General features: G+C 33.4%; 1 protein-coding gene across 2 annotated transcripts in view; it reads left to right on the forward strand.

Moving 5' to 3' along the window:
- Sycp1 (synaptonemal complex protein 1) overlaps positions 1-13,677 on the forward strand; it is a 115,874-nt gene that overhangs the window by 34,142 nt on the left and 68,055 nt on the right. For both annotated transcript variants that reach the window (XM_027940303.2, XM_027940304.2), the window contains exons 14-15: positions 975-1,042; positions 5,319-5,380. In XM_027940303.2, the coding sequence (XP_027796104.2) occupies positions 975-1,042; positions 5,319-5,380 (130 nt within the window). The remainder of the gene's footprint in view (positions 1-974; positions 1,043-5,318; positions 5,381-13,677) is intronic.

Below are 13,677 nucleotides of genomic sequence, written 5' to 3' on the forward strand. Positions count from 1 at the left end.
TCTGGATAGAGTAGGTAATACTCTATATTTATTAAATTAATGGATATGATTATCTGTGTGTAAAATATTCATTTGCATTTCATCTAAATAGCAGTTTGTATAAAACTTGAGTGTTTAAGACTCTGTTTTTCTTGATATTAAGAAAGTATTCAAATAAAGCTGTGTTATGAGACCTGGTAAATATTTCTGTCTCATTAGCTTTGGGTTAATAAAATTTGGGAGGGTACAGGAGAGGAACAGATCTATCTCCCAAGTCATAGCCTGGGCCTACCAGTATTTCTTTTGTATGTGTCTTTTATGTGTATTGTTTACACAAATACTGTTTTAACTTGCCATTTTATTCTATGTTATTTTATTAATATCCAAATTCTTGATTAATAAATAAGGACTGTATATCATTTTCAGTAGCTACATGGTGTACTATCCCATTTATGTACCATCGTAATTTAATCTTACTGATTATGCATAGTAAAGGAAGAAAATTAGCTCTTCTAGTTCTCCATATTCTTACATATTCTTTATTGACCTATCCAGGAAATTTTAAAATTTTAAAATTGTGAGTTACCTTAGATTCATTTGTTCCAATTATCTCAGTTTTGTAGTTTGCAAAACCAGAAAGTCAGCAAAAGCAAGAAAATTATACATGTTTTGCAATTTGGATTGTTCCTTAGGCAGAATTTAGTATAATAATAATTATGTTCAATCTCAAAGTTCTAAAATAGATTAATTTGATTATCAATAGTTAAGAGACAAATTATCATAACCTTAAGGTTTTGTGTAGATGTAATAAATGTACAATAATGTTTATAATACTCATATTTTTATAATAGTAATATTTTAAAACATTATATATATATTCAATAAATGTTTACTAATTGAGTGGTTGAATCTATTCTAAGAAACTATACTAGTTTTAGATATTAGATGTATTCTGATAAAAATATTTTACATTGCAAAATAATATGTCTTACAAGATTGGGAAAAAATGAAGATCACCTGAAAGAACTTACCATGGAGCTTCAGAAGAAATCAAATGAACTGGGTAAGATTTAGAAAATATAACATTTATTTTGATAATATTGGCTAATTATGAAAACATAATTGAATATAGGAAGTTAAAATTTTTAAACATTTTTAGTTGTAGACAGACATGAAATCTTTATTTATTTTTGTGTGGTGCTGAGGATTGAACCCAGTGCCTCATGTTTGCTAGGTGAGCACTCCACCACTGAGCTACAGCCCCAACTCCGGTAATTTAAATCTTAAAAAAGACAATTCATTTTCATTATTTAGGTCATTGATATCTGGAAATGTAAATAACCTAAGAGATGTTTGTATTCTCTTTTCCTTATTCTAAGATTCATAGACCTTAATAATGCTTGGTAAGAAATGTCTATATATTTTAACTGAATTTTAAAATTTAGTCATTTATGTTGGATTATGAACTTTTTATATAAAAACCTGATCCTTTGTTATATGTTATCTACAACTTTCATGTCTAAAGAGAGCATTTGTTGTAGATTAAGGAATAATTTTTATTCTTAAAATATCTTTAATGGATATTTATTTGTAACAGTTCAGCTCAGTATTGAAATTAAGTGGCTGATATTAGTCATATTACAAATTCAATGAACAGTGTGATTTTCTCATAATAATGCATTATGAGAAGTTTGAATAAGAAATTCTAGAACTATGAAACAATACTGTGTGTTTTTTAGTATTGTCTATATGTTGTGGGAACATATAGAGGAAGTCAAATACCATGTCCTTGTGACACTTCTAATTATTATGAGAAAAAGTTTGAACATAGGAAACATTTAGATCAGTGGTGTCCAAAATGAAGGATTAGCAAGAATTATATTAGGGGAAGGGAAGAAAATATTAAAAATTCTATTTGTTCTTATGTTTTATAATGAAAATAATACATATTTATATTATTGTAAAGGTCAGGCAAGCGTCGGAGGAAGAGACCACCAAGAGACTGTCTCATGCAACAGCAAAGGGTTTATTGGGGTCCAGCATGCTGGGGCTCAGAGCTCACTTGAATAGAGCAAAGAGCCCTGAGAACAGCTTAAGCAGAGCTTATATACTTTCCTTGGAGAGGGCAGGGAGGGAAGTTCATTGCCGGGTCAGGGGGAGTGGGCGGTTTGCCTGCAACCGGGTGAGGGAATACATTCTGCAGTTTGGCAGTTGGGGACAGCACATTCTGGGAACAAGATTAGCAAACAGTTCTCAAGATTATTAACCTTTCATTATAACAGTATAAAATATGTCTTTGTATTTTTTACGTGTTTCTATATTTGGGGTAAATGCTCAGAGATTTCTATTGTTGGAGCTGTTTAGATGCTGATGCCAAAAGGAAGCCAAAATCGATGTTGGGTTGCATAGTTGGGAAAGGATTTATGGAAGAGGTAGATTTTAAAAGTAGACCGTAAGAGTCTTTGGATAGTTGTAGAGGATGATGGGGTGAGTGTAGAAAGTTTTGTATTTGGAAAAGTAGCATTAACAATCACATAGGGTCTCAATATAGCTTATTTCCTTCTTTTGGTAGTAGTGTAGTTCTCAAAACCGAAATCTTGGAATTTCTTCTTTCTCCTTTTGGCTTCACATCTAGTTGGTTTTTTAGTTGCTGCTGTTTGTAATTTTTAATATATAATTTATAATATAATTTGAGAGATTTTAACTCTGAAATAACTTTTGAATTTTTCCCTTTCCCTTATGCCCACAAACAAAATAATGCAATATGTTAGAGTAATATGACCTAATTTAGATTTGGTGATCAGGGGTAGCCTTTGTCTGAGACTAAAAAATAACTGAGATTTAAAATATTAGGTGAAACTTGGGTACCAGGGAGAATTTGATATGGAGAGGAATGAAATGAACTCAGGGAGGTAAATCAGGTAGGTTCAAGGAAAGGAATTTGTATTCCAACAGTGAAGGAAAATCATCAAGAGATTTTGACTTTTTTTTTTTTTTTTTTAAAGCTCACTATCTTCTGTATGTCAGATAAATTTGGTGGTGTGTGGACAGTACAGGTAATGAGGAAAAAAGCAGAAGCAGAGAAATGGGCTTAGAGGCTATTTGAGTAGTCCAGGCATGAGAGAATATTGTTTTAAAATGGAATATCATACTATTGCTGTTTCTTCTGATGGACTATTTAATCTGAGGATAGCTTGTCATTTTTAGCTCTGAAAATTTTTCATCTATTATTTCTTCTCCTAAGTGTTAATGTTTTCTCTCAGAAGTTTTGATGGATAGAGTTTGGAAATTTTGGATCTAGCCTTTGTATTTTTTTATATTTTGTTTTATACCGTCTCCTTCTTTGTTCTTTTCCCTAAATTTTGGAGGACTTTGTTTTTTTTAACTTCTCCCCCACTAATTAAATCTTTTATTATGTTTATTTTGCTGTTTTAAAATCTCAGTTGCCAAATGTTAAATTCTGAGAGCACTAGATAACCTATTTCAGCATCATAGTTTTCTGTTGGAACATATTACACTTAACAAAACATCTACTTTTGTTGGCTCTATTAATTCTTTCTCTTTGAGTTGTAGTTTCTCTTAGTTGAATTTGGAGAGTGTCTTTCATAGTTTTACTTGTATTCACAGATTGTTGATATCTGACTTTTTACTCATTGAATTATGTAAGAATTCATATTTACCCACACATAATGAGAATGATTCTTCTGATTCTGGGAACTAGAGGCAGGTACTGCAAGGAGAGTTGGGTATGGTAGCTTGTCTTTTGGTATAAGGGATGTTTATCTTGCTGAGGGATCATGAGGTATTTGGGGCATTGCTGTGTTCCTTTGACAACAATTCTTATGATTTTTGTTTTTTGAAGAAGGAGGTCTGGTAACCTGGTGCAGTTGGTCTACTCAGTTTTCATTGAATTAGTGCAAGTTATTTTCCCCCAAGGATTCTTTGGCTTTCTGGTTTGTTAATGGTAGGCTGTCTTGTTTTAGTAATGTTGTTTTTTGTTTTTTTTTTTTTTTGTGTGTGTGTGTGAGGTCTTTTTAAAATTTTTTTAGATTGAGGTGAAAGAGTGTGTAGAGACATGCTATTGCATTGTTTTCAGTCCTTAGATTTTAAAAAATTACATACTTTAACTTAAAATGAAACTTTTGCTTAAATAGGCTTTGCATGTTACAGATTTCTTTTTTTTTAGATTATATATTGATATGTCATATTCTGTTGACTTTTCCTTAAAGATTGTGGGCAATTATTGTAAGTGGTTTTTAAAAATGTATAGAGTCTGATAAATTTTCAGTAATTCTATTATATTTCTAATAATCAATAACCCATAATTGTGAGGAAAGACAATATTTGAGATCCAGTACATTTTTAGGTGACAACTGAACATCACTAGGGAAGGAAGGTTATTAACAAGAAAAAAACAACAATAAAAGAGGAGTTAGAGAGGAAACAGGAAATATAAATAATGCAAGGTCTTGATAAAGGGAAAATAGTATCAAATACTATCAAGCTTCATAATGATGAAAACTGATAAGTTACATCATAAAATGGTTATGTTAACCTTTGAGATCATAATTTTATTCATGTCATGGAGATAGGCATTAGTTTTGCATAGATTTAAGAAAGAAATGTGTAGCTAACAAAATTTGCGGAACAAAATGAGAAATCTGACAGTGTAAAGCATACCTTCTCCCCCGCTCCCCCCCAATACTGGGGAATGAATCCCGTGCCTGGCGTACACTAGGTAAGCACTCTGCAACTGAATTACATCCCCAGCCCTCTGATGGTAGCTTGGAAGGGCAGAAAGATTAATTATTATTTGTTTTATATTCAAATGGGGTTTTTAGATGGAATAGGAAAAATAAAAGATTCCTCTACATAGAGTTGGTACATGTTAGTAATAGAGCAGATAAAGTCTAAGAGGAGGTGGGAATGTTGAAATCCAAAGTACAAGATCAGAGTTAGCTTGAGGAAAGATAACTTCATTTAAGTTTGGAGTGAAGATTTAGGTTAGGTAGATTTAACTAGGTATTGATGAGTTGAAGATAAAGGTACATACTGACTTCATTTACAATATATTTTATGTAGGTACATTATTCATTTTGCTTTGTGAACATTTGGCTCATTTAGCTGTGGAATTAATTTATAAAAACATTACTATTAATATTTATCCATTATTATTTTAGTTAGTTAATTTGGAATCTGTGCTTCTTCTGTGTTTTATAGTACTTGAGTTGCATTAATCTTTTTTTTCCCCTTTCAGATAGCATCATTATTATTTAGCCCCACTTTCCTATTCTTTTAATCCTGTTTTTAACACATTTATATTCTTTTGCTTATTTTAGAAGAGATGACTCAGTTTAAAAATAACAAAGAAGTAGAACTTGAAGAATTGAAAAAAATCTTGGTAAATATACCACCTTTCCTATTAATATATAACATTTACTTTTCCAAAAAATATTGAATCCACTGATTTATACTCTTACACTGTAACTATTTTATATTAAGTTTTTGGCTAAAATATAAAAATAATATTTGATTTTAAAGCTTTAATTTTATCTGTACCAGTTTTTATACATCTTGTTAACCATCTTGTTCAACGTGTTTATATTATTTAAATATGTGTTGGTGGCACATTTAAATAAAATATGCATATTATGTAACTATAAATTTAGTACATTGGAATATTATGCTGCAAAGATCAATCTGAAAAAATAGGCATGATATATATTCAGTACCCATATTTAGTGTTTGGGTAGAATAGTGTTTAGTGAATTTGTAAGTCAAGGCTTCATTATATTTTAATTGATTTCAGTGTATGGAGCATGGATGTGTTGGTAAACATTTTCTTTTTTTTTTTTTGTGGTGCTAGGGATCAAAGCAGGGCCTTGCAAATGCTAGGCCAGCACTCTACCACTGAGCTAAAAAACCCAATCTGACATACTTTTCTATAAAGGACTAGTAAAAATTTTAGACTTTGTGGGTTATGTATGATCTGTGTTAATTCTCTCCTCTTCCTTTTCTTTTTAATAACCATGTAAAAATCGTTCTTAGCTTAAGGGTCTACAAAAAGGGGCCACCAACTGGACTTGTCATGCAAGTCTATAGTTTTCTTGCCCCTGGTATAGGGGACAATATTGTTTATGACTACAGATATTTAATTTTGTGTTTACTTGTTGCATTACCTGATTTTGCAACTCTTAATCCTAAGTGCTAATTCTTTCTCCACTGAATTGCTTTTGTACAAATTCTTATAACAATAATGTTTTTTTAATTGTGTTTAATTTGCTAATGTATACTTCAAGTGTCAACTTAAATGTTGTGTATTTACACAACCTCTCTTGACACTCCAGGCTATGTATAAGTCTCCGTATGGCCTATTTCTATAGCACCCTGAAGTTTTTTCTATTTAACACTTCTCACACATGAAATAAATTCATTTTCAATATAATTATTTAAGGTTTTCTTTATATTTTAGGCTCCCTCTTAGTATAGTGACTGGTACATTTTATATGCTCATTAAATAAATAGTGGAGTGGGTGTTTATCTCAGTAAGGGCTGTGGGCCTATGTCCTACTTACTCTGTAATCCTAGTGCTTAGCAAGTGACACTTGGTAAGCACTTTATACCTATTTGTTGGATGAATTCTAAAGCATTAATTTGGTATAGTAAATCTCTAAGATTCACTACTACACAGACAAGGACTGGCCTGGCATTTTGTTACATATGAACAGCAGTAGACCAATCAATACCTTGGTTCTTAGGATAAGAATGCCTTGATTGGTATCCAGCTAGCTCTTTATCTTCTAGCTGTATGACCTAGAATAATTTACCTGAACTCCTGATTGTTCTATTTTCCCCATCTATTAAATGGGACAAATAACTGTATATATTTAATAAGGGAGTTGTGAAGGACAAATAAGGTTATTTATTAATCAAGGAAGCATTTGTTGTGTTACAATTTTTCTGTACTCTAGGTATACAGTGGGGAGTAAATGGATTCATATCCTGCCTTCATGGAACTACAATTAATCCAATAGTCGCTCATAAATACAATCAGCCATTCAGATGTAATATCACAACGGTGATATTAAAGGCAAAGGATTGGTTCACAGTGCAGTGCGGCCCATAATAAAGGAATTTGAAGTAGTTAGAGAAGTCAGGAGATGCTTTTTAAAAAAGTATATACCAAAAGGACTGAAAATCGGTATACTAGAATGTTGCAGCCACATCAATGTTTATAGCAGCTCAGTTCACAGTAGCTAAGCTATGGAACCAACGTAGATGCCCTTCAACAAATGACTGGATAAAGAAAATATGGTGTATATACACAATGGAATATTACTCAGCCATAAAAAAGAATGCCTTTATGACTTTTTGCTGGTAAATGGATGAAACCAGAGACTGTCATGCTAAGTGAAATAAACCAATTCCCCCAAACCAAAGGTTGAATGTTCTCTCTGATATGTGGATGCTCATACACAACAAGTCGGGGGAGGAAAGAATAGTTCATTGGATTAGATAAAGGGGAATGAAGGGTAGGGAGGAATGATGGGAATAGGAGACAGCAGGATGAATTGGACTTAACATTCCTATGTTTATATATGAATATACCACCAGTGTAACTCCACATCATGTACAACCTCAAGAATGGGAAGTTATACTCCATATATGTATAATATGTCAAAATACACTCTACTGTCAATATCTAAAAGGAACAAATAAAGATTAAATTGAAATCCAGAGAAAGAAAGAAATACTATATCAAGTAGAGGAAACAAGTGCCAAAAGGTTCTTTTTTGGGAGGGAGTATTTTGAGTTTAAGATGAAGTGAAAGGAAAAGTGTCATGTAGGTTGAGGCTATGGAATTATGAAGTAGAAGCGTGGCAGTTTTTGACCTTGTAAATCTTGATCAAGGGAATTTTGTATTCCAAAAGGAATGGAAGTTCTAAAGAATTTTAGCAGGGGGTGACTTGGTCAGATTTATATTTTGAAAAGATCATATGGCTTACAGTCTGGAGAATAGTATATTAAAGCAGAATAGTTAAAAGTAGGCAGGCAATCACAGTAGCCAGAGGAGAGTTGATGGTATCTCAGGCAGGAAGTTCATGGGAAAAATGATAAAAAGTGTATGGTTTTGAGAGATGTTGAAATTTTAAATTGTTTACATTGATTTAGTGTTACTGGCAGTCAATCCAGGAAGCCTGCCTGCATTCCAGGTACCCGGATTCAGCAGCCACTCACATAAGAAATAAGTATATGGTGAAAAAAAGAAAAATGAATTTTATGCAGTTTGATTAAACTGGTGAGAGAAGCAGCTAGATTACTTCTCCACCAGTCCTTCAGAAATGTTTATAGTTTATAGAAACAAGCCAGGTGGGGGAGATATCTATATCTATCTCTCTCTCTCCATATATATATATATATATCTATATTTATATATATATAAATTTAGCTAGGCTATCCTTAGCTGGAGAATATATCAGTCTTAATTTTCTTCATTCTTCTTGTCCTTATCACGACGAGGTATGGAATGAAGAAAAGCAGTTATCAGGAAATTGCTTTTATTTCAAAGGTGGTCTCACTCAAATCTTTTCTGTTTATTTTATCCTTCATTCTTGAGGGAATTGGGCTCTCTGTCCATGGTTGGCAGTTTATTGATTGGATCTGTGTGTAAGATCCCATCAAGGAACTTGAGCGAAAGGAACCAGATGCTTATTTCTTAGGAGACAACGTCTGAAATACTGGCTCCACCTCGAGGAAAGACTAGTGTTAGTTTGTGCAAGAACTCTTTCCATAACCTTGTGGTTATTTATTTTTGGTGGGGTTTGAAAAACAACTTCATGTGATTTTCCTTCTTGTCTTGGAAAGATTTTCTCCGAATACATGATGATTATTTGCCATGCAGGTTGGTTCCATGCTGCAGGAGCTTTGTCCTGATTTGGCCTTTGATCTGATTGGTCCCATGTTGGGGAGAAGCAACAGTTTATGAGTCAGTGTCAGCAGACTTGTTCTTAGCCAATTATAAGTAACAGAAGGTTTTTTAGAAAGATTAACTCAGACCAGAAAAATATAAAACATTAAGAGTAAAGCAATCCAGTCTGTATAATAGGTTGTAACTAATAAAAATAATCTCTTTAGTTCTATCATCTTTATCCAAAGAAAACCAACTTGTTAGTAAAAGTAGTCCTGTCAGATCTGCACTAAATAGTGCCTGTCAGCTAAAGTCCTTCCTGTGCAATCAGGGTTAATCTTCATTTCCATCTGGATAGAAAGTTTAGTGCCATATTCCATAACATCTTTAGAATTTAGGTATGTTCTGTTGTACCGCGAAAACCTTGAACCCAGTCTATAAGAATAAATGTCATTATACTAATTAAGAAAAAATATTTAAATGTTTTATTAACTAAATCACAGTGCAAACAGTACAATGGAGATAGCCCCTTTAAAATAGACATACTATCCTACACCAAAATCTTCTTGTCTTGAGATGGAAGATGAATAAAGCAAGATTGCCCCTTATTAACCATAGAGGTATAGGTCACGTTATCTATCTAAAATGACTGCAAACAATATATAAGATGATATTATTACATTGCTTAATGAGTTAGGAAGACAATTTGGTTACCTCTAAAATATGTTAAGACAAAAAAATCACGATTTACAGTATTATACTCAGACTATCAAACATTTAAAGATTTAAAGTATTTGTATCAACAAAAACATACCATTTTTAAAAATAGTAGTTAATTTAAGCAGAGTAGTAAACCAAAAAGAGACTTTAGAACAAAGAGGAATTGAATAAACTTTGTCTCTTGTAGTACTTTTTAAAGCAATCAAAAATCTAACAAAATCGGAAAATAGGAAATTAAATTAATAAAACAATATCTTTGTTCTCTAAATCAACTTTTTAAAAACTTTGCAAAGATCAAATCTGTCATTATCAAATTGTTTGATGTTACCTATAAATGGATTTTAACTTACTTTAAATTCCTCAAAAATTTAAGCATTAATCACAAGACCAAGAGTCATTATTATCCTGTCTTTGGGTAATTAAAAATGGAGAAAAGAGCTAGGTTCAATGGCACATGCCTGTAATCTCAGCAACTTGGGAGGTTAAGGCAGGAGGGTCACAAGTTCAAAGCCAGCCTCAGCAACTTACAGAGGCCCTAACCAACACTGTCTCAAAAAGAAAAAAAAAGAAACTCGGGATGTTGCTCATTGGTTGAGTGCCCCTGGATTCAGTCTCTGGTAAATGAAAAAAAAAAGAAAAAGATGAGAAAAGATATTCTAAATAATATAAAACCTGAAGAAAAAAACAAAATAGGCATGATGACATATTAGAAAAATAGATCTGTATTTACTGTCAAAATAATCCCTTTATTTTTTTTTTTTAGTGAAAAATATTCTGTACACTTAATTGAAGCAAACTAGATAATCACATGTAGCACATGATCCATTTAATAGTTTGGAGGGTCATTTTAAGATGTCTTTAATATTTGGTAACTTTCTGCAAGCACCTTCCTGATTAGAACACTTTATAAACACATTTTAACAGCTCTCTTTAAATTACCCATGGACATAGAAAGCATTAATATTGTATCTTAAATACTTAGAGATAAGTATTCCACTATTCAACTGTATATTGTCACAAAGTAAACTGAAATTGGCTACTATATTTGACATAATTGTGCAAAATCCCATTTTTGGGATACTAATGTTTGACATGGTTAATTCTTATTAATTAGTTGGATTTCTTTATTAATAATTCAAATAATTTTAAATTTCCCATAAGTAACATTTCACTTAATGGTTGAAATGGGTAATAAGTAAACCAATTTGAAATAAAATATGAACATTTGCCATTTAAAAAAAGATAAATATCTAAGTGATTAGCAGGCCTTAAAGTTACTAAATATTAAAGACATCTTTATTACTAACAAGTTCAAGTTGACATATTCATCACAGATTTACTCAGGTCATATGAATAAGAAGGCATTTAGGCTGACTTAACAGATTTTAAGTTATGTGCTTATCTGTAAGGCAGTTTAGTACCATACAAATGAGTCATATATAAGCATATAAACATACTTGAACACAAGAAAAGTTTAAAGCTCAGATTTATTGTTGGTAGTTTTAAAAAGTCAAACTGATATGCCCTAAGCAGTCTGTAAATTTAAGTTTGCATATTCAAAGATAGTTGGGGCTAGGTAGAAAAAAAGACTCAGACCAGCAAACCTTGAATAACCAGTTTTTCTTATGGGGGATGGGAAGGAGGGTAGGTAGAGAAAATTAAAAGCTTTAATCAGACAAAACAGAACAAAGTATATATCATTTAAAGGCACAGAATCAAAATGTGAATTTACTAGAGTAAAAAAGTATGAACTCAAAGCAATCATGGATAAATATTGTTCATTATTTTTTTTTTTTGATAGAGGCTTATTATGGTTTGGAGATGAAATGTCCCCTGAAATGCTCACCTTTCAAATGCATGATCCCCAATACAGCAAATCAGAGGTGGGGCTTTTAAGTAATGATTACTTCTCCGATCTCATCAGTGGATTATCTGTTTGCAGGATTAATATGTTGATAGCTGAATGGACTCCTGGTGATCAGTTGTAGGCAGGTGGAGCATGGATGGAGGAATTAGGTCACTGGGAGTGTGACCTTTGACTACACCTGTTTCTGGCCCTTTCCTCCCTCTCTATTCCCTGTCTGCCATGTTCTGAGCAGCTTCCTTTACCATGCCCTTTGATCATGATGTTCTGCCTTCTACCTTAGGCCCAAAGCAATGGAGTAGCTGACCGGGGACTGAGACCTCTGAAACCTTGAGACCAAAATAAACTTTCCCTCCTTTGAGTTGTTCTTGTCTGGTATTTTAGTCACAGCTGACTAACAAGGCTCATCTGATGACTGAAGCAAGAGTAGTGCTTGGGAAATGTTGGGTCAATAAAATGTTGGCTTTTAGCAAATATTCCCATTGAGTCAGTGTTTCTTAGATCAAGAAATACCTTCTTAGGTGGCTTGGAGGGCCTCAAACACCAAAAGCTGAGCTGGGTAGCTCAAGGTGTAGGGGTGACTATACCCTTACTTGCACCTTTCTGGATGAGCTGCCTGTAGTCCTTTCCAACCTGCAAATGAGTATGTTCTTCTAAAATGGAATTCCCTATTTTAGTAGATAATGTTGCTGTAGCCATGGAGTTTAGCCTGTTAAGCCAGTTTTCAGGTTATCAAAGATATAAAATAGTTGCATTAAATAAAAGTGCATATTCAGATAGATGGGCCATGCTGTAATTAAAACTACTCTAAGAAACACTGAGATAGAATTAGTGCTTTTCATGTTCACAACAAAGATTTTTCAAATGCACATCTTAGAGATCTACTCCTCTATTTTTTTTTTTTTTTTGGTACTGGGGATTGAACCTAGGAGCACTCAACCACTGAGCCACATTCCCAGCTCTGTTTGTATTTTATTTAGAGACAAGGTCTCACCGAGTTGCTTAGCACCTTGCTTTTTTTAAAAAAGTATATTTTTTAGTTGTATACAGACACAATACCTTTATTATATTTTTATGTGGTGCTGAGGATTGTACCCAGTGCCTCCTGCATGTGAGGGAAGAACTCTCTACCACTGAACCACACTTCCAGCCCTAGCACCTTACTTTTGCTGAGGCTGGCTTTGAACTCATAGTCCTCTTGCCTCAGCCTCCTGTGCCACTGGAATTAAAGGTGTGCACCACCATGCCCCACTACTCCTCTTGGTATCTCTTCCAAACAAACAAATTGACACCATCAAAAAACCCTTGTCAAAGACAAGGCCAAATTTTCCTGTCAAACAGTTCAAGAAAGAACTCCAGGGAGCTGGGATTGTGGCTCAGTGGTAGAGCACTTGCCTTACACATGTGAGGCACTGGATTTGATCCTCAGCACCACATAAAAATAAATAAAATAAAGGTATTGTGTCCATCTACAACTAAAAAAATTAAAAAAGATCTCTAGATTGGATTTTTGAGAAATCCCTAATTGGTTGAAAAGCACCAGATGACAGGAAAGGAAGGACACAGATTCATTGCTAGTGAGATGAGGGGGACATCCAAACTTTGGGCCCAGAGTCCTAAAAAATAATTTTTCCATTCCATAAAAGCTGCAAAGAGCAGTCAACATTGGTTAAAGGGAAAGAAAGGGAAGTCCTAAAGCAAAATTAAGTTCTATACCTGCAGGGATATTCCTTACTAGTTCACTCCCCTCCTCCAGCTTTTGGCCACAGGCAGCATTATAGTCCTGTTAAGAGTTGCCATTCTATTACTGACAGCCAAGTCAGGGACCCTACCTTGATCTGGCTGGCCAGATTTGGCCACTTGCCCACATAAGAAGTAAACAAAGTGAAAAATAATTTTATGCAGTTTGATCAAACTGGGGAGAAGCAGCTATATTGCTTCTCCACCAGCCCTACAGAAATGGTTACAGTTTATAGAAACAAAAGGCAGGTATTATACATTCTCAGATTTAGCTAGGCTGTACTTAGCCAGTGAATATGTCAGTCTTAATTTCCTTAGTGTCTATCCTCTGCATGAGGAAGTACAGGATGCAGAAAGTAGTTATCAGGAAGCTGCTTTTAATTTCAAAGAGATATATTTCAATAGGGTGATGATTGAATTCATTGGTGCTTAACCACTGAACCACATCCCCAGCCCTATTTTTAAT

This window comes from Marmota flaviventris, chromosome 10, assembly GCF_047511675.1.
Source record: "Marmota flaviventris isolate mMarFla1 chromosome 10, mMarFla1.hap1, whole genome shotgun sequence".
Taxonomy (NCBI): domain Eukaryota; kingdom Metazoa; phylum Chordata; class Mammalia; order Rodentia; family Sciuridae; genus Marmota; species Marmota flaviventris.